At 41.5% G+C, this 22,105-nt stretch overlaps 1 protein-coding gene across 1 annotated transcript; it reads left to right on the top strand.

Moving 5' to 3' along the window:
• Positions 1 to 399: 399 nt before the first annotated feature.
• Positions 400 to 18,794, top strand: RPL39L (ribosomal protein L39 like). The gene is made up of 3 exons (XM_063620499.1): positions 400 to 692; positions 11,745 to 11,806; positions 18,418 to 18,794. Exon 3 carries the CDS (start codon positions 18,446 to 18,448, stop codon positions 18,599 to 18,601), a length of 156 nt encoding a protein of 51 aa, XP_063476569.1. The 5' UTR covers positions 400 to 692; positions 11,745 to 11,806; positions 18,418 to 18,445; the 3' UTR covers positions 18,602 to 18,794.
• Positions 18,795 to 22,105: the final 3,311 nt, after the last annotated feature.

Here is a 22,105-nt window from a genome sequence, read left to right as displayed (position 1 = left end):
AATGGAGCTGCGAGGTCCTCCTGGTCTCCAATGGCCCGGCGGTGGCTCGATGGCAGGGAGAGCGCCCCCTGGAGGCGTTGGCGGTTCCTGGCTCGTGTGCTCGCGGGAACACAAGCTGTGAGCCTCTGGCCCCGCCAGGGCGTACGAATCCTTTCCTTTTTTATCCAGTATTAAGTCACGCTGTGTGCTAAGTACTGTGGCCAGGCAGCAGCTAGACAACGCGCTGAGGTAAAATAGAGAACTAAGGAAGAATGGGGGACCCCAAAGCCAACTTGGTGACATCACACGCAGGAGTCGGACCCACGGCCCCCGGGCCACAACTCAAGGGGGCGGGACCGCCCGTGCCTGGGCGGGGCCGGGGCGGGGTCTGTCAACGGGGAAATCGCCGCCCTAGCATCCGGGGAACTCGCCGCCCTAGCATCCGGCGCGCGGCGGTTAAACTGCTGCGCCCAGCGAGGCAACCACCTCCGAGTGCCAGTTGCGGGCGAGGCCTCTCGGAGACTCAGAGACACGAAGGCCCGTGCGACAAGGTGGCTGCAGCTAGGCCGGGGGCGTCAGGACGACGGAGCGGGTTCGGGTCGGTGACACGCAGACCTGAGGGAGCTGGGCCCGCCTTTTCCGCCGGCGCCCCAGGCCGTTGCAGATCGAGATTTGCGTCCTAGAATGGGAAAACAGCAGAGGCCAGGGCGCCGGTAAGTAAAGGTCCCTTCTCACCCGCCGCCTGGGTCCGGTCCGCCCAGCGAGCAGGGCGGCGTGAGGGTCACGGGCTGGAAACAGTGCCACAGCTCAAGCCGACTCCAACAGTAGTAGCGTTTTTGTTTGTTTGTTTGTTTGTTTGTTTTTTGAGACAGGGTCTCCCTCCGTCGCCCAGGCTGGAGTGCAGTGGTGTGATCTCGGCTCACTGCAACCTCCGCCTCCGGATTCAAGCGATTCGCCCGCCTTAGCCTCCTGAGTAGCTGGGTTTCCAGGCGCGCGCCACCACACCCGGCTAATTTTTGTATTTTTAGTAAAGACGGGTTTCACCATATTGGTCAGACCAGTCTCGAACTCCCGACCTCAGGTGATCCGCCCGCCTCGGCCTCCCAAAGTGCTGGGATTACAGGCGTGAGGCACTGCTCTTGGCCTACAGTAGTGGCTTCTGGAGGCCACTCAGGCACCGCCTGTTTCTAGCTTAGAGAAGGAGGAAATCGACAATAAAGTAGCCTTAAATGGATCCATGTTCCGCCCTGCCACCTCTTCAGGTGTCAGTGTTGTCCAACTAGTGTCCCTAGAATTACCCAGAGTGTGAGTGGCACTGATTCATCAGTGGTTTAATCAGCAAAACCAAGTGTCTTACCTATCTGCCTCATCTTCGCACTGCCTCTTTCCAAGGCGTTCTCACAAGGCGCAAACACTTTCTCTTCCTCCCTTAATTCCAGTAGGTAAGATTTTGGAGTCTCCTTTAAGGTCCCAGTTTCCCAAAGATAGCCCAAGGAATCTCGCCATTTCCTTGCCTTTTACACATCTGGATTCATCCAGAGACATAAACCTTGACCAGGACTAGCTTCAAAGGGGTCCGACCCGTGCAGTCACATAGGGCTCAGAAGGGCCCTGTACTTATTTTCGTGCTCTGCTATGGCAATGTTGAAATTCTTAATTTTTAAACCAGCACTCGCCTCCGCTGCCCCCCCCCCGCCAACATTTTCATTTTGCACTGGGCCTAGCCATAATTCTCGGTTTTCTCAAAGGCTGCCGTGTAACTATATAAAAATACAGTTAAAAGAGATTCTTCTCTAGACATGTCATTGGTCACTAGGACATCAAGAGACAGGACGGATGCTTCTATTAACTAGCTAAGAGTTGTTGGAATCATAAAGGCTTTGTAATCCTCCACCCCTTCTCAATTTCAGAACCTAAGAGAGTTTGCTTAGAGAACCTGAGAGGTTGTAAAGCTGAGCTGTTCAGTACCGTAGCTCATTGAACCACGTGTAGCTGTTCAGCACTTGAAATGTGGCTGGTCTGAAAAAAAGATGTGCTACAAATGTTAAAACGCACACCAGCTTTTAAAGTCTGTTTTTTTCCTTTTTTTTTTTTTTTTTTTTTTTTTTGAGACAGAGTATCCCTCTGTCGCTGGAGTGCAGTGGCACAATCCCGGCTCACTGCAACTTCTGCCGCCCGGGTTCAAGTGATTCTCCCGTCTCAGCCTCCCAGATAGCTGGGATTATGGTAGCTGTGCCCGCCACCACACCCGGCTAATTTTTGTATTTTTAGTAAAGATAGGGTTTCACCATGTTGGCCATAGTTGGCCAGGCTGGTCTCGAATTCCTGACCTCAGGTGATCCGCCCGCATCAGCCTCCCAAAGTGCTGGCAGGCGTGAGCCACCACCCCCGGCCAATTTTTCTTTTTCTTTTTTGGAGACAGAGTCTTACTCTGTTGCCCAGGCTGGAGTGCAGTGGTGCGACCTCGGCTCACTGCAACCTCTGCCTCCTGGGTTCAAGTGATCCTCCTGCCTCACCTTCCCAAGTAGCTGGGACTACAGGCATGTGCCACCACGCTGGCTAATTATTTTGTATTTTTAGTAGAGATGGGGTTTCACCATGTTGGCCAGGCTAGTCTCGAACTCCTGACCTCAGGTGATCCACCTGCCTTGGCCTCCCAAAATGCTGGGATTACAGGTGTGAGGCACTGCGCCTGACCTTTTTTTTTTTTTTTTTGAGAAAGAGTGTTGTTCTGTTGCCCAAGCTGGAGTGCATTGACTCAGTCATGACTCACTACAACCTCAACCTCCTCGGCTCAAGCCATCCTCTTGCCGCCTCAGCCTCCCTATCACAGGCATGCACCACCATGCCCAGCTAATTTTTAAATGTTTTGTAGAGATGAGGTCTCACTATGAGAAACATACTCGGGTTGATCTCAAACTCCTGAGCTGAAGCAATCCTCCCGCCTCCCAAAATGTTAGGATTACAGGTGTGAGCCACTGCACTCAGCCTAAAGTCTCCTTTTTAATTTAAAATATTGTATCCACCTTTATATTAATTACATGCTTAAATGATGTTTTAAATAAATCAGATTAAATAAAATATATTCAAATTAATTTTACCTGTTCCTATTTAACATGATTCCTAGAAAATTTTAAATTGTAACTATATATGGGGCTCACCTTATATTTCTTTGGGAAAACACTATTTTAAAGTTTTGAGATATTGGAAACTTCTTATAATGTTCAGAAAAACTGCCTTCCCCGCCCCCCCCCAAAAAAAACTCATATTGACCCTATTATCTCCCAGAAAATACCACTACCTACTCTTATCCTATGTGATCCATATCAAACAACCTTACGAACCTAGCTTAACTCAAAGGCCTTGGCAGTTAAAGAGCCACAGCCTAACTACAGATGGTATAGGACTGCAGAATTATAGTCACTTTTAAGAGAAAGGCTCAAACTTCCCTCAGCTGTTGCATTAGAACCAATTCATTTGCTGGCAGACCTATCTCTACTGCTTTGGCTGTTTGATTGTCCAGTTTTGCATAAGTGAACTGTAAAGAAGCTATAGAGAAAGGAAGAAAGATGTCATCAAGGAGGGTGGTCACCTCACCAACTTTCACTCCTAATTATATTGTTACAAACTCTGGCATTGCAGCATCCTTGGCCTGACTTCTTTTTGTCAGTCACACCACTTTAAAAAGTAATTAGCTTTGGTGAAGAAATTGCAATGCTCTAGTCTGAAGTATAGATAGGGACAGAAAATTATCTGTAAATTTAAGCTTTTATTTGAGCAGTCTGCATTAGTTATGGAATGTAAAATGGGTGGACTCCAATATCTCGATCTTCAGTGTTTTGAATGGCTCTCAAAAGCAGTGTGATGAGGGAAGATGTTAGCTCTACATCAGTGTGTACTGGATGCAGTCCTAATCCAGTCCTCCTAGAGCCTCTAGTTCCATGGAAAGAGTTCTTACTGTTAGTTCACATGAATGCCAGTTGTTCAAAAGAACGTGGCATCTCTCTCTTGCTCTGTCTCTCGCCTGCGGCATGCCTGCTCCTCCTTCACCTTCTACGAAGAGTTAAAGCGTCAGAAGCCTAGCAGATGCTGGTGCCATGCTTGTACTGCCTGCAAAACAAGAAGCCAAATAAAACTCGTAACTTGTCCAGCCTCAGGTATTCCTTTATAGCAATGCAAAATGGGTCAACACACTTGGTTTATGTCTTCCTCTGGAAAGATATGGCTCTGTTTGTGAGCTACCTCACCCACGAGTGTGTTTTGCCTATTCACTCCTTACCCATCTGTATTAGTCTTTCACGCTGCTAATAAAGACGTACCTGAGACTGGGCAATTTACAAAAGAAAGAGGTTTATTGTGCTTACAGTACCACATGGCTGGGGAGGCCTCACAATCATGGCAGAAGGCAAGGAGGAGCAAGTCACATCTTACGTGGATGACAGCAGGCAAACAGAGAGCTTGTGCAGGGAGACTTCCATTTTTAAAGCCATCAGAGCTTATGAGACTTATTCACTATCGCAAGAACAGCATGGGAAAGACCTGCCCCCATGATTCAATTACCTCCCACTGGGTTCCTCCCATGACACATGGGAACTGTGGGAGTTACAATTCAAGATGAGATTTAGGTGGGGACACAGCCAAACCATATTACCGTCCCATCATGAGGCTCAGTCTCAGCTATGCTTCTGAACTGCTTTGCCTCAGGAGCCACAGTATTTAACAAAGCCTTAGAAGCTGGATCTCCACCCCAGTAGACACCTGCAGGTGACTGAAATGAGATTGCCCCATCAGGGTGGTATGATGTGCGATCATACAGTCTTGTAATTTCTTAAGAAATTAAGAAAGCTTTAAGCGAAAAAGCCTTGGCAAGTTGAGTTGGGAAAGAATGTCTACCACTGGCTCAAGTTACTGCCTTTCTGAGGCTTCCTTTTCACCCAACATGCAAAGGTCAATCTTATGTGCAACAGCACCTTTCAACCATGATCAGGTCAGCACTCTGAGATAGAATTGAGGTGTGTACACGACAGAATGCAAAATATTTGGGAATCTCTGGAAGCACAACAGAGGTGGGAACTGGAAGTTGAAGCTCAAGCATTCCTCCTGGCACTGAGAAAGGCTTGGTCTTGTCCTGATCTCTGGCTTTTGGTAGTGAAACCATTTGGGCCTGTAGTTTTGTTACAAGATTTTTAACTACAGAATTCAACATCTTTAATAGACATAGAACTACTTAGGTTATGCACTTACATGAGCTTTGGTGGTACCCATCTCGTAAGGAATTTGTCCATTTCCTTACAAGACTGTGATGACTAAGTTGGCTTTATGGGCATACAATAATTTGTGATATTATTCTATCTGTTTAATGTCCTGAGATCTGTCGCATTCTCCCCTTTTTCATTGCAGATGTTGGCAATTTGTGTCTTCTCTCTCTCTTTTTTTTTTTTAATCTGTCAGGCTAAAGTAGTTTGGGCACTACTGACATTTTGGGCTGGATAATTCTTTGTCTTATGGGGCTCACTTGTGCATTGTAGGATGTTCAGCAGCATCCCTGGCTTCCACCCACTAGAGCTAGCAGCACTCTTCCAGTGGTGACAACCAAAAATATCTTCAGATATTGCCAAATGTCTCCAGAAAGGCAGAATTGCCCCTGGTTGTATACCACTGCTTTAGAGTACTTTATCTCTGTTACCGTGTTTTCTGTTTCAAGCATTTTCATTTAATGTATACATTTTTTTTTCTCTGCTGAAATTCCCCTCTCGTCATTGCTGTCTATTTTTTTTCCACTGGAACCTTCAATATATATGATTAATATATTAATCAAATATATTTTAAGTTCCCTCTTAGTTCTAACACAGGTTATCTGAGAATGTGGTTCTGTTGATTACTTTCCGTCTTCACAATGAGTTGTTTTTTTCTTTTTCATGCTCATAATATTTTATCAAATGCCAAGCATCTTGTGTAGGACAGTAGGGGTTGAGATAATCTATGCCCCAAAATAAGCATGCTTCTTCTGCTAGGTCAGTAATGTGGAGTCTTGAATCAGCCTACTCAGTAGTTAAGCTGGGTTTGGGTTTTATTGGTCCATCTTCAGTATACTACCAGGTTTGATTACCTCTAATGTTATGCTTAGGGTAGCGTGCTAGAGGGATTTTCTCAATATCCTATTTCAGTCTCAGCTTCCAGCCTTCCCAATGAGCCTATACAACACAGGAGTCTCTCTCCATGCTTTTGCCTTTCACCCTGCTTGTTACTTGGTGCTTGCTATCTTGGTAGAGGAGGCCAGAAGACTATTGGCCATCCTGGTCCAACCTCAGTCTTGGGTAAGGAATGGTCTGGGCAGATTTTTTGTCTTTTCCATAGTAAGAGCTTACTTCCCTGTATCAGTCTGTTTTCACACTGCTATAAAGAACTACCCAAGACTGGGTAATTTATAAATTACCAGTTCCACATGGCTGGGGAGGCCTCAGGAAACTTACAATGTGGCAGAAGGCAAAGGGGAAGCAAAGCACATCTTAGATGGTGGCAGGAAAGAGAGAGAGTGAAGGAGGAAGTGCCACTTTTAAACCATCAGATCTCATGAGAACTCCCTCACTGTCACAAGAGCAGCACTGGGGAAACCACCCACATGATCCAATCACCTCCCACCAGGTCCGTCCCTTGACAAGTGGAGATTACAATTTGAGATGAGATTTGGGTGGGGACACAAAGCCAAACCATGTCTTCCCCTAATAGATCTTCACCACCAAGGGAGGCTCTAGTCTCCTGCCTTTTCCCAAGTCTTTTTCATCAGTACCCAGTAGAGATCATGGAAGAGAGACTGAAAGTGGAAGCAAACTGTCTTTATATCTGAGGCTCCCAGGGGTTTTATACTCTTATGCTAGTCTGCACTTGACTTTTAGCAATTCATTAACAATTTAGCTGAATTCTTATCAGCATATGAGGTACTTGATGTCTCTTCAGTGCTCATGTCCCTTTGCTCCTTTGCCAGGCCAGTCTTTCCTTGGATTTCAAGCTACTTTATTGGTCTGTGACCTTAGGTGGGGTGACCAGTTGTTCCAGTTTGCCTGGATCTGAGGAATTTCCCAGGATATGGGACTTTTAGTTCTCATATTGGGAAAGTCCAGTTGGTCTTCCTAACCTCAGTCCTCTGAGTTTCAGGAAAAATTATTTTGTAGTTTTTCTGGTTGTTGGCATAGAAGCGATGCTCTTTCTAGGTTTCTACATCCTAGGCAGAAGACAAATTACTGAAATATTTATGCATGTTGAATATGGACAAAAGTGGCTCTTGAGATAGTGAGAAACCATACGGGGGAAACATCTGTTTCTTACTAAAGCAGGGAAGTTCTTGTGAAATCTTCCCAAAAATAGAGAATAAGGAAAATCATTTCAGCATCTGCCATTCTTTTATCTGTCAGCATCAGATTTATCTGATTACCTAAATGAACTCTCATTGAAGAAGTGGGTCCACAGCTATTCCTTCTACACCTGTAGTCAGCATTCAACCAGCACCAGACTTGTACTTTACGCCCAGCAACTGAGCATCTTTCATAGATTTTTGAGCAAAACTTTTTTCAAAAAAAAAATCTGTGTTCTCTCTTGTCAAAGGAAGATGGCTGAGTGTAGCAGTAATCTTTGAACATTAACATTGACCATCTCTGGGTGAATAAGCCCGTGTGTGTACACATGCATGTATAATCTTGCCATCAGCTGCCTGGGGGCATATTTGGTTTATGTTGCCGTGGGCAGTACCTCTGGTATTGTGTTTTTTTATTTCAGATATTGTGGGAACCAAGAGTGTTTGTGACCCCTACAACCATCACTAATGGTTATGTGGTTGAGGCAGCCTCAAGGAAATGCTCTGTATCTGGTGTGATGACGAAAGCTTTATCATGTGCTCAATTACTCTTTTGAGCATCCTTGAGTATCCAAGAAAAATATAACCTCTTGAGGAGCTTATAGTCTGTGTATGTGATATCTTCCTATTAAATAGTCAAGATAGTGAAATTAGTACAGTAGAATCAACACAGAAATCTTAAAACTGGGAACATTTATAATTTCAACAACTGTAGGCTTTATACAGCTGTAGATATAAAAATAACAGCTAAGACCTATATTGTGTTTATTGTGTGCCAAGCATTGTCCTAAATATTTTACACTCATTACTACACGAAATCTTCACCTACATAAGCTTCATAACAACCCTATGGTGTTAGATGTTATTAACCACATATTACAGATTAGAAAAATAAGGAACAACATGGCTAAGAAATGTGTTCAAGGTGACACTAATAGCAAGTGGTGGCAGTGAGACTTGAGCCTGTGCAGTTTGTTTCCACAGTTCTTTTTTTTTTTTTAATGAGAAGGAGTCTCGCTCTGTCTCCCAGGCTGGAGTACAGTGGCATGATCTTGGCTCACTGCAACCTCCACCTCCTGAGTTCAAGCAATTCTCCTGCCTCAGCCTCCCAAGTAGCTGGGATTACAGGCAGCTGCCACCACGCCTGGCTAATTCTTGTATTTTTAGTAGAGACGGGGTTTTACCATGTTGGTCAGGCTGGTCTTGAACTCCTGACCTCAGATGGTCTGCCTGCCTCGGCCTCCCAAAATGCTGGGATTACAGGCATGAGCCACTGTGCCTGGCCCTCCAGAGTTCTTTTAACCACTGTGACAGTGGTCGCAAATATAGAAGAGATAAAATATTTCAACTTGCAGGATGATGTAGAAAAAGTGAGAGTTGTATATGTGAAAAAAGCCTTTTAAATACCACTTTGATTTTAGGTCATGTGCCAACCAAGGATGTACAGAAAGCTGAAAGAGGACATGCTAAGGAAAATAAGTTAGCAAGTGGTATAGTGATGCCTTGGGCTCATAAGTCAACAAATAGCATGAAATACACAGACAGTTGTGCCCATTTGATACAAATGTCATGTGATGCAGATGACTCAGTAACAGTGGAAGTGCTACAAAAAGAAAAAAACTTGTAAGAACAGCCCTACCTCTGCATATAAAATACTTGAGTACTTTCAGTTTCAAAATGAAAGATTGCTCAGAAACCACCTGCCATACAGAAGAAATTTAGGATGAAAATTTTTGTCAAGTGATTGAGAATGTGTTAGGCCATTCTTACATTGCTATAAGGAAATACCTGAGACTGGGTAATTTATAAAGAAGAGGTTTAATTGGCTTATGTTTCTACAGACTGTATAGGAAGCATAGCACTAACATCTGCTCTGCTTCTGAGGAGGCCTCAGGGAGCTTTTACTCATGGCAGAAGGTGAAGTGGGAGCAGGCACGTCACATGGCAAAAGCAAGAGTGAGAGAGAGAGTTGAAGAAAGGGAAGTACCACACACTTTTAAATGACCAGACTCACAAGAGCTCACTGTCACGACGGCAGCACCAAGCCACAAAGGATCCATTCCCATGACTCAAACACCTCCCACTAGGCCCCACCTCCAGCATTGGGGATTACAATTCAACATGAGATTTGGGCGTGGACAGATATCCACACTATTAGATTGGTGCAAAAGCAATTGCGGTTTAATACATCAGAGAATAAAACCAATGAATGGAAAGTACAAAGGACTTTGCTTTGAAGGTGACATCATGGATGTTATCAACTCATGTGAAGCAAAGTAGATTCACAAATGACTAGAATATCTCACAAACTCCGAGACTGATTCTTGTAAGAGGATACATAGGAAAGACAGGACAGTCAACAAGAATATTCAAAGCATTTGGAAAGGGCTGTCCTGAAGGAGTAGGATGCTTTGAGTGTTCTATGATTGGTTTTATAAGCCAACTGATTATTATAACAAAGTATATTAAAACTATATATAAGATTAAGTATTTTAGCCTAGCCCAAGGGAAATCACTAATATCCTCTCTATACCTACTGGGTGACCTAGATGATACAATACAGCTCTTATTAAGTGGCACTTACCTATATGTGAGCCTGATATTCTCACAGAGGCAAAAAAAAATAAATAAGGTGGAGGTGAGGGTATAGTGGTGACCTGGGAGCAGGGAGGAAAACTCAGATTGTGTTGAAAAATATAATGCAGCAATTTTATAGGTTGGTTTCTTAAGGTTAACTTTATAGTCCAAAAAGTATAGAGGGTTGATAATCCAGTACAATTTGTAGATATTAATGAAAAGATACAACGTATTTTGTGCTTTACTGTAGCACATTTTATCCTTAGGACCAGGTAAACAACCATTTAATATAACAAGCTCAGCTAAGTCTTGGATAATTTAGAATTTTCTACTCAAAAGAACTGAGTGAAGATGTCCTTTTGTAGAATGAATTATGTGTTTAAGGTATTGTTGTCAATGAGGAGGAGGAGGAGGAGGAGGAGCACTGCTCTCCTAAGATCAGCTCTATTCCGAGGCCATGGTTATGCTTTTGTTTAAAAAAATGATTATTACTTTCTAAATTGAAGTGATCCCAGAGAAGACTGGGTTTGAGGCTTGGTGAAGGTTACATTATGAGTAAAGGACACAGAGGACATTGGATTGGCAGTGTTCAGTGTGTGTGGCTTTTCACGTCTCCCCAGATCCGCCTAGGAGATGTATTTAGACTATTAAAACCCATTGTTCTACCTGCTCAGGAAGCGAGCTTATCAAACCTCTTTTATCCTCAACTATATTATCTTGAAATTGCAGTGTATTAACTCACATGGTTGCAAAAACTGCCTTTCACTTGTCTGACCATCTGGATCTAACATTCAGTATTCAGGAACAATCCTTGCTAAGCTATCATCACTGTCTTGCCACATTGCCTGCAGTTGATATGATAATGATTAGGCATCATAACATACAGTCATTTTGCAACAGTGGAAGGAGAGGATGTTGTAAGGGATGTGTGCATACAGCTCTCTGCAAGCAAGAGGTATAATAGTGCTGAGCAAAACAAGAAGTATAATAGGGTCTGGCTAGGTGTTACCACATAAATGGATGTTGGATGTGTCATGATGTTTATAGGCATAACGAAACCCAACTGCATATGTTTTTGCCATAGCCTCGGTCAATAGCTTGCCACAGGGAGGCATTGCACACAGACCTTGCTGTGGGAACTATTTGGTTGTTCAGATACCTGTCTGGTACATCACAAGGCATAGACAGCTACTGCCTAGCTGCCAGAATCAGTAACTATAATTGTTATAGGCCAGGCATGCTGGCACATGCCTGTAGTCCCAGCTACTCAGGAGACTGAGGCAGGAGGATCACTCGAGGCCAGGCATTTGAGGCTGCAGTGAACTAGGATCATGCTACTCTGCTCCAGCATGGACAACAGAATGAGACCCTGTCTCAAAAAAGAGAGAAAGAAGTGTATATTAAAAAACTGTTATAATGGTTTCCTCACAGAGGAAAGGTGAGGAGGGCTTGTATAATAACTATGTTGATACCATGAATCAAAAAAATGGCAAATATTACTGTTTTTTGAAGTTTTTGGAAGAATCTAATCTTCCCAAAGAGCTTATTTTTCATAAACACAAGAAATAGGTGTACACATCCCAGATTTTATTAATGTTGTTTGAGGATTTGTGAGTGGGAATTCAAAAGCAAGCACAGGCTGCACTGATCTGTTTAATATTACATGTCTCAATTTTGTTGTCATTGCCTGCCTTTCTGCAAAAAGACTTCCTATATTTTCTCTTAAGGTTTTCATAAATTTCAGGCCAATTGATGAACATTACTTTCACCCATAGGTAAGGTTTAACTGAAAATAGTAGGATCTGTTACCGTTACACACTGGATTTTTTCTTTTCAGATTTTATTTGGAGAAGCAAGCATCTTTGCCTCTTTGGAGTAGGACATTCAGACTTGAAAAAGGTAGGATTTTCTTCCTCTTTCTTTCAACTTGTGAAAATAATTAAAGTGTAATTTTTAAAATTGGACACTTTGTTAAAAATTTAAGATAGTTTTTTTTTAGTTTTGTAGATATTTTTAAATTGGGGATGAAGGCTGTAGATATATCTGAATTTTAAACAATGTTTTAAATATAGTTTTCAGAAACTTAGACTAAACTTTTTTCATCTTAATTTTCAAAGCCATTTAATTTTTTGAAAAATTACATTGCAAACTAAAGTGAAAGGAGTTATGTCTTGGAACTTAACAAACTTTTACATTTTATACTTTAGGCACTGATTATAAATAAAGGTGGTGGGATGATGGTAGACAGGATTTACGCCATGGCATTTGAACTATATGATTGAATGGGAAAGGGAAACCAGTTATCTCATGCATTAAAATAGGCACTAAAGTGTAAATGTGTAGTTTAATAATGACACCTGTGTAATAACTACCCAGGCTAAGAAATAGAAAATTACCAGCATTCTAGGAAATATACGCATATTGCTTCTAAGTAATAGCCCTTCTCCTCCACACAGGTGACCACTCTTTGCCTGTATACTAAAATTCCTTTTTTCATACCAGTGGTTCTCAAAGTGTGGTCTGGCATCAGCATCATATGGGAATTTGTTAGAAATGCAAATTCTTGGGTCCATTCTCTGATCTATTACATTTATGTATTTTTTATGGGATGTATATTTATATGATAAAGATGTAAAGCAATGATTCTCCAACTTTAACATGCATCAGAATGACCTGGATGGGCTTTTAAACACAGATGCTGGGTCCTACCTAGAGTTTCTAATGATCTCTTTCTATTGTCTGTTTTAATCATTGATTACAATTTTCTTATATGCTGGATATGTTTGACCCTCTGCTAGTCATTGCACTTGAAATGCCATTTTGTGGAAATAATTGTCTGGCCTATAATTAAGAAACTTTGCCCCAAAGATCACACGTATTTGCTTTTGTTGGGTACCTGCAGGTACCACAAGTTTGGGCCCACCTGTTCAAAGTTTGATATTTCCTGGACAACTCAGAGGAGTCTCATTGCATTCAGATTATTACAATTCTTGTTCACCTTCACTCTGAGATTTTGGATCCCAGATTGTTGTAGGAGAAGGTCTCCTAACAGACTCCCCAACTTATATGAACCCAGGGTTTTGTTTTCAATCTCCTCTGTACTCTGAAAGGCTGTCAAAATGGAGGTCCTAATGTTCTGGGATTAGCAGTGCTTTCAGTGAAAAAGTGGATTCAGGCTTGTTTACTTCTCTTGATTCTTTGCTTCTCTTAACTTTTGGCCTGATAATTCCTTACTATTTTGTAATCTCTTTGAGGGTTTTTAAAATATTATTTGAAATATATTTTACCCAGTTTTTTAGTTGGTTTTTCAGCTGGCAAACTGACCTAAATAACCTGGGCCACCATTACTAGAAATGGAAAATAAATTAATAAAGCACAGTATTTTTCAAAATACTGTGGTTTTTCAAAACATTAAAAAGCAATAGATGGGCCGGGCGTGGTGGCTCAAGCCTGTAATCCCAGCACTTTGGGAGGCCGAGGCGGGCAGATTGCCTGAGGTCAGGAGTTTGAGACCAGCCTGGCCAACATGGTGAAACCCCATCTCTACTAAAAATATAAAAAAATTAGCCGGGTGTAGTGGCAGACGCCTGTAATCCCAGATACTCGGGAGGCTGAGGCAGGAGAATTGCTTGAACCCAGGAGGCAGAGGTTGCAGTGAGCCAAGATGGCGCCATTGCACTCCAGCCTGGGCAACAAGAGTGAAACTCCATCTCAAAAAAAAGAAACCAATAGATGTTTATATTTTTGGGAACAGAAAGTTCTTATTTTTAGTCTACAAGTTTAATCAGACATGGGACACACAAGATGGTTTGCATACAAAAACTTTTTTGTTAAAAGATTCCCGGAGTTCCATATTTAAAAATATTTTATGACCTTTAACCTTATGACCTTAAATAGTAATATAACCTTTAACCAGTCCGGAGTGCTCTGATATTTACTCAGTGGGTTCCAAGAAATGCTTCCCACAACTTCAGAAAGCCTCACAAAGTGCAGAAGTGTGCCTAATACAAGATCCACTTCACGATTTGTGATAGTGATATCAAACACTCGGGGCTCAGTCTAGGTCCCATTGCTTACCGCACAAAAAGAAGCAAGTATTGCCAGGGAAGACTTATTATTTTACAGTTGATGTCAACCAGAGAGACCAGAGCCAAACCTCAAATCCATCTCCTCGCTCCAACTAAAGTTAGGGGTTTATATAGTGGGGAAGGAAAACAGGAGAGGCAAGGAAGAGGAGTTGATCAACAGGCAGCAGGTGGTCGAATGGGGGATCTAGTATCTCACTGTAACCACATGCAGAAAGACAGTGATTAGGGATGGGTAAGGAAGAGGTAGTGGTCAACAGGCAGCAGGTGCTTCTTATTGTCTGAGTGCAGCGATTCAGAAAGCCACAAGATGCAGGAACTCTCCAGTTCCGAGCTACAAATAACAGAGGGTGCTTTTCACATCACATAGAGGCTTTCCAGCCATGACACTTCTTAAGTTACAAGGCAAGTTAGGGCCAACCTCCATCCAACCCTTAGTTGATAACTTTTATTTAAAACAACATATTGACCTTTAAACCAATATGATGCCACCATTATTTTCACACAACTTATCACTTAAAAATCAAAATATTGCTCTCACAAGTATAAAATTTCTTAGTATAAATTTCCATTTCTTATTATAAAATCCTACTTTATGAAAAGTTGTGGAGAGCCAGGACCACCATGAAGCCCACTCAGTTTAACCACTTCCTTATAGACATATCTTATTGCATCCCATGTGTTTTGTTGTCTGGGATATAGGTATTTGCCTTATTTAGTAGCATATGCTCCTCCTCCCTTCCCAGCTGGAATATGATCTAAAGACATGTGGTTTTAGACCACATTTATTATGGCTACCATTTCTTTGGCATTACTTTTACATAGCTGGTCATATGTAATAGCTGTATCACTGATTGCTGAGGTTGCCCAGTCAACTGAACTTTGGAAATTATATAACAAATTCTGTTTCTGAGCCTAATAAGAATTTTGAGGAACCATTTAATGGCCCCAGTGGTCTAGTTATGCCCAAATAGCTGCCACTGCTGTATTCCTCAGGCAGCCATTGGTGTGCACATGACCCCTATATCCAGTAAGTAGAAGAATGAGGAGTGGGCCTATACTTTTTGCCAAAATACAGAGTCCAATTTTTGATATTCAATATAGATGTTAAAGAATGGGACCCTTATGAGCACCTTGATTTTACAAGCACTAGTGCCTTGAACTCTCAGAATCATCTAGATATGGTTGAAGACTATGCTTAGGACAGCAAGGGGCAGGAAATGTATGTCTCGGGGTTTAGGGATATATCGTCTTTCTTGAAGCGCCAGTTAAATGGCCAAGTATGATTGCATCTGATAGAGATTTAATAAATCTCATGAGCCTCCATCTCCACATGTGCTTTCTTTCAACTGCAGCAGGCCTTCCATTTATGATCACTTAATAAACTTCGCCTTTGCATAGGCTATCCAGGTTCTAGAATTTGCCCAGTTTTTTTTACTTGGTACCATGATTTCCCATCTCTCAATTTTCTGGAATGAAGTGTGTATCTCCAGTACTTGGGATCTATATTATACTGTATTTGCAGCCTCTAGACTAATTAGATAACTTGGCATATAGCCAGAGGTATGTAATTCAATATTTTCTTGAGAAAATTTAACTCCTAGAGGTCCTCTGAGTCACCTGAGATGTGTAGGGCAATAAGTGTAATCATTCCTTTTAAGGTAAAACTGCCCTCATAACCATTACTACTGTACTAGAATGAGGACTACTGACTTACTGACTATAAGCTTATTTCAGTTGGCATTATAGCCAGTGCTTTCTGTTCTTTCACTGTTTCCAATGCAGATAGCAGATATCTGTTTGAGTTTCTTTTTAAAAGTTTCCATGAGAGTTAGTTCTAGCTAAGAGGTGTATGTCACTGGCATTGAGCTTTCAGGAAATACCTGGTCAGAGCTCCTAGCCCAAAGTGTCTCCAGAGGTGAGCACCCTATCATCCTCTTCATTGGAAACGAATACTTGGATTAGTACAGTAAACTCTTTGTCCTACTGTAGTTCTTTATCTTACTACAGTAAATTTTTCTTAGAGAAGACTTTCAAACAAGATTGGCTTCAAGAACCGTAACCAGTACAACCAGGGTTCCCAAGGGAGAGGGTGTTAAAGACTCTGGGTTTGTTGGCAACCCAGTCTAGTTCTTTCCCTGTATTCTTGAAGACTTTTTTTCTGAAGTGGTTGGAGCCAAATAGTCACTGATAGAGACTGTATAGAGGGAATTAATATACAAAGGGTAGAACAGGGTCTGCTAGATAGCTAGCTAAAGTCAGCATGTGGTCAATTTAAGATGAACTGTGATCAGTAGCTAAAGGTTCTTTGCTGCTAATGTATGGGAAGAAAATAAAAGGATTGGACGGAAATAGTAGTGTACTTTCCCTGTCTTTATCACCCATTCGGCATTTTCAGGCCTATTTGTTATTCTCTTAACCTGTAGACTCCTACAAGGATACTTGTGGCTTAGTTTTCAATGTTTTATATTTCATGAAACATTTGTATCTCAACCACACCCCACCCTATACCCCAACTTAGTTGCCTACTCGTCTGTTACTTGCACATAAAGTCGCCTGCTCCTGAAAGTTCCCAGTGGGAAGGTGTACAAATCTGGGGACGTTGGCCTCCCCATGAGGGCAGTTGTCTCAGAAGTGTCTGAAGTTTGGATGTTAGGGTTGAAGGGCAGACAGTGTAATTAGCACTCATTTCTTCTGGTATTTCCTTACCATGACATTTATGGGTTGCCCATCAATTTGGGCTTTTTTTCCACCCTATTTTTCAATACCTAGACTAATAGGTATTTCTACTGAGAACTTCCTTTTTCTCTTTTTTAAATTTTCCTCTATTTTCTTTTGGTTATTTTGAGAGCTGAAATTCACAGAAGTATCCTAAATTATCTTTTCCAAAATTATTATAGGAAAGACTGCTAGTTATCTACTCTGCTATTCATTCTTCTTCCTTTTTCTTTAGCAGAACCTGATTTGTGTGGGGTTGGGGGCATCATGTGCTCAGCTAAAAAACTATAGTGCCCATCCTTCATTACTGCTAAGGATGGCAGTGGAACACAGTTCTTGCCAATAAGGTGTAATCAAAGGTATTGAGAGAGATACCTAGTAAAGCTCCTTAAAAGCCGGTAGCCTCACAGCATGTACTCTTTTGCCTTTCTTTCTTTTTTTCTCTTCTTCCTGCCTGCATGTTAGGGGAGATGCCAGACATAGAATAAACATCTCACAACAGTGAGCCATAAGACAGAAGCCAAGATAATAGCTTGGGTCACATCTGAAAAGACTGGGTTAGACACTATGTGTGAACTCAGACAGTCAGAAACAGTCATACTTTTTGCACCATACCACTATCCCCATTATCTTAGGGTTAGAAAAAAATGCCTCTGTCATGACAGATCCATACCGTTTGTATATCTCCAACACTGTTTGCAGTAGGACTTTACTGCCGTCATGTAATTACTCTCACAATCTGAGATGTAGAGACATTATTTTGCACCTGAATCATTAAAAATAACTACTGTGTCTCTGGCCCCAGGTTGATGTTCGTTAATTATGGAGGACCCAAGATCTTTAAACGGAGTGGTAGCATGCAATTCAGTAGATGGCAATGTGGTCAATTTTGATAATTAGATAAAAATATTAGTATGCACAGCCAGTAGCTTTTAAAATAGTAGTAACATGAAAGTACCATGAGGTAGTGTTACAGCAAATTGCATTTTTTAAATGTATACATTCATATTTTAAGTGTTGTGGGGATGAATTACTTGTTTTATAGGTTTCTATTTTCAACCATATTTTCCTGTTCTGTACTATTTGCCATAGCAGAACACTGGAAAAGATTTAAGACCTCCAAATGTAAAGGGTTATTGAGAAAGTTGCCAAAAAAGGGTCACATATTAGTTAGATAAGTTGTAGTTACAAAATAATATCTACAATATCTCAATTTATAGAAAGACAATATTCTGCATGTGCATCTGTCTTAACTGGAAGGCTCTTATAATATCAAGTTGTTAATATTGGGGCTTTTTCTAGCTAGATGGGATAATAGTTTTTTTAGTGTTCTGTTGCTTTAATTTTTTTGTAATGAACTGGCATCACCTGTTTGTAACTTTTTTAAAGTTGAAAATAATTCCTCTTGATGGACATTTAACAAGAGAAGCAGAAGTATGTTGCTGACAAATGAGTAGCATCAAGTCAGGAACAGGAGGAACAAAGGGACTCCTGCCTTTGCTGCTGATCCACCAGAACAGCCATCAGACTCCTCAGACCGCAGCTGGCTCCTGAGCTGCTGCTGAGCTGCCTGTGGGATCCTGAGTGGCAGTGAGCCCTCGCTGTGGCACCAAAGATCCTCTTTCTTGTCTTGTTATTTCTTCATGTTACCTTATCCTAGCCTATGGTAATATCGTCTCTGTCTCTCTCTCTGTTTCTCTGCCATAGTGGTGTATGGTTGACTCTGTTTCTCGCCATGTCTTCTCACAAGACTTTCACCATTAAGCGATTCCTGGCCAAGAAACAAAAGCAAAATCGTCCCATCCCCCAGTGGATTCAGATGAAACCTGGTAATAAAATCAGGTACAACTCCAAAAGGAGGCATTGGAGAAGAACCAAGCTGGGTCTATAAGGAATTACACATGAGATGACACACATATTTATGCTGTATCAAGGTCACGATCATCTTACGATATCACGCTGAAACTGTCACCACTATCTGGACAGTTGCACGTTTTACTGGGAATATTTTTTTCTGTTTTTCTATATGCTCTGTGCTAGTAGGGTGGATTCAGTAATAAATATGTGAAAGCTTTTGTTTCAAATATGTCTCTGTCATCTTTAAAAACTGTCCCTTCATTCATTCAGTAAACATCAGGATCTGTGCTATATGCCAAATCCCTGGGTAATGCTGAGGATAAATGCTGAGCCAAATAGACCTTCAGCCTGTGATGAGAGGGATAGCTGCTACTCAGATCATGCAGATGTATAAATGGGACAAAATGAGATCAGGACTACAGAGGAAAATAAGATACAGAGGAGGCAGAGTTCCTGGCAAGTGGGGAGACCCACTTTATGCCTTCAGTATGTGTTCAGAACTCAATAGAAGTTAAGACCTATAGGAGGCACGAGTCAAGTAAGTGAAGATTGTCATGGGGAGAACAAGTATAGGCAGAGGAAACAGCGTGTTTGAAGGCCTTGAGCAGCAATGAGCATTATGTCTTTAGGGAAGTGAAAGGAGCATAGAAAGGAGCTGGCTAGAGCATAGAAAGCAGAGGGAATGACTCTAGGTGAGTTTGCAGAGCTAAATAAAGGCCAAATCACATAGGGCTTTATAAATCATAAGAACTTTGTGCCTTTTTCTCCTAAGCAATCAGCAACCATTGAAAGGTTTTGAACTGAAACCATACTTCACTCAGGTCAGTTTTCACACTGGCCGTATTATGGAAAATGGATTTGAAAAAGAGACAAGAATGGTATTGGATGGAACAGGAGGCCATTGATAAAGTGCAAATATCAGTGACCAGTAAAGGGCCAGTCACAGATTTTTGTCATTTATATTGCTACTCTATTTAAATAGGACATTATGCAGAAGCAGTAGTAGGCCATGGTCTAGAATTTGTAACATTTCTAGCTAGCAGTCTCTGCCTGTCTTCTTCACTCTTCTCTATATGTGGGTTCTTGTGTTTGCCATAAACTTCTGAACAGCGGTCATGTCTGAGAGTTATGAACTAAGAGTTATGAGATAATCTTTTTGCTCTTCCCAAAGTATTGCAGCCACAGCTATTAAGAGAATTGAACAAGTAATGAGTGCTTATGATGTGCCAGGCACTATAGTGGGCACTGGCATATGGAGTGAGTGAAGACGGAGTCCCTACTTTCATGGAAAGTAGGGAGCAGATTAAACTGGGAGCAGATATTAAGTCTTGCAAATAAGTAATTACAAACTGTGAAGTGACTGTGTCTACTTGCCTTGTCAGTTACTAAAAAAAATCTTAAGGAAATAATCTTCATGGATCCCAGTCCCACGGCTACCTTGTATGATCGTGCAGTTTGGCTATTAGACAAAGATGGCTGGCCAAGGGAGTTAATCAGGACTACAACTCTGCTAGAATTCCACTTGCCAAGCCGCACCATTGTGCAAAGCTACATCTGCCCAGAGAGAAGGATACATTTTTCTTTGTGCTAAGGTGTCATGTAGGTCAGCTTCACCTCTCCCTGTGATATCAGGAGTGAATTCCCTATTATCAAAATTGAATGGGAGGCTCTACCTCATAAATAGGTAGTTGCCCTGAGCACAGAAGTGTATAGGAGGTGAAGGTCTAGGAATGAGTGTAATTTTATGCTTATAAAAAAATGGAGTACACTCAATTCTCCATATTTATTGTCCCGCATCTGCAAATTCAACTCACCACAGATTCAAAATGTCCAAAAATTATAATACAGTAATAAATAATCCACATAAAAATACAGTATAACAATGATTTATATACCATTTATATTTTATTAGGTCTTATAAGTAATCTAGAAATGATTTTAAATATACAGAAGAAATGAATAGGTTATATGCAAATAACTATGGCCATTTCATATAAAGGACTTGAGCATCTGTGATTTTAGTATCTGTGGAAGTCCTAGAACCAATCCCTGGCAGATAACAAGTGATGACTGTACAAAGAAGGCCTCAGACATAGATACATTTTTAGTACATAGATAATTTTTTTAAGTGAGCCCTTCATCTTCAGGGATTAGGTCAATGTTGTGTAGACCTAAGACAACGTGTCCCAGTGGTGGAACAGTGGAGGAAAAATCTGGTCTGTGCATCACAAGATGGTTGTACTAGGGTTAAGAAAATTAAGGGCATCATACTGGGAAAGCTATGATGGAAGAGGAAGGAGGAGCCCGTATATAAAATCAAGTACTGGTTTCTATTCTTTTCTTTTTTTTTTTTTTTTTTTTTTGAGACAGAGTCTTGCTCTGTCGCGCAGGTTGGAGTGCAGTGATGCGATCCTAGCTCACTGTGGCCTTGAACTTCTGGGCTCAAATGATCCTCCCACCTCATCCTCCTGAGTAGCTAGGATAACAGGTGTGCACCACCATGCCCAGCTAATTTTTTACTTTTTATAGAGACAGGGCCTCACTATGTTGCCCAGGCTGGTCTCCAACTCCTAGCCTCAAGCAGTCTTTCCACCTGGGCCTCTCAAAGTGCTGGAATTCAGGCATGAGCCACCACACCCAGCTTGGTTTCTGTATCTTGAGTCTAGTTAATTGAACAAGGCTTTACTTCCATAATCTTAAGATTTCTGACTCAATTTTGAAATAATGGAATCTCGGCTTGTGGGAGTGATCCTGCTTCTGGGAATTCTGCCACAATAGAAACAGAAAGCAAAGGAGTAGGATTCGGGTAGCTTGAAGTTATGGCTCTTCCCAACAGTTTTATGATGTTGGACAACTGGTAGAGAACCTCTCTGGGCCTTAATTATTGTATTTCACCTGAATATATCAGACAGCCGACTTCCTCACTGAGTTACAAGGCTTGAATGAGATTGAAAACAGCTTCATAAACTGAGTCAATAAAACAAGGTTTTCATAAAACGCTGCTTTAGAGTGTCAGAGGTCTGACTCTGAGCTGAGTTGAGCTGGCTGTGTTGGCTGAACCTCTCTACCTTGGTATGTTCTGTTTCTGAGTCGGAGTCTGGGCTCATCTGTCTTTAGGCTGCACCAAGGACTGTGACTACACGCTAGCATTGATGATTGAAAACATTTTAATTTGCCATAAATAACCAAGACTATATGTGGTTTTCTGATTCTAATAGATTATGTTCTGAGCATAGGCCATCTGTCACCTAATGAAATCTGAGGTCAATTATAGAGAATTTTTCCTCCATTTGATGGGACCCATAAAATTTAGGTCACTCTCAAGCACCAGCACCAACCTTAACAGAGAGCACATATCAAAAGATACAGATGTCTTTTGTTTGCCACATATCATATGAGAAAATATACTTTAAATTGTAGGATGATGTAAATGGGTATGTTCAGTATAGGTCTACATTTGATACCGCAATCCCACTACTGGGTATCTACCCAGAGGAAAAAAAGTCATTATATGAAAAAGATAACTTGCATACACATG

The sequence above is a fragment of the Symphalangus syndactylus genome, chromosome 17, assembly GCF_028878055.3.
Source record: "Symphalangus syndactylus isolate Jambi chromosome 17, NHGRI_mSymSyn1-v2.1_pri, whole genome shotgun sequence".
Classification (NCBI taxonomy): domain Eukaryota; kingdom Metazoa; phylum Chordata; class Mammalia; order Primates; family Hylobatidae; genus Symphalangus; species Symphalangus syndactylus.
Note: the sequence above shows the minus strand (reverse complement) of the source record. Positions and strands in the feature narration are given on the sequence as shown.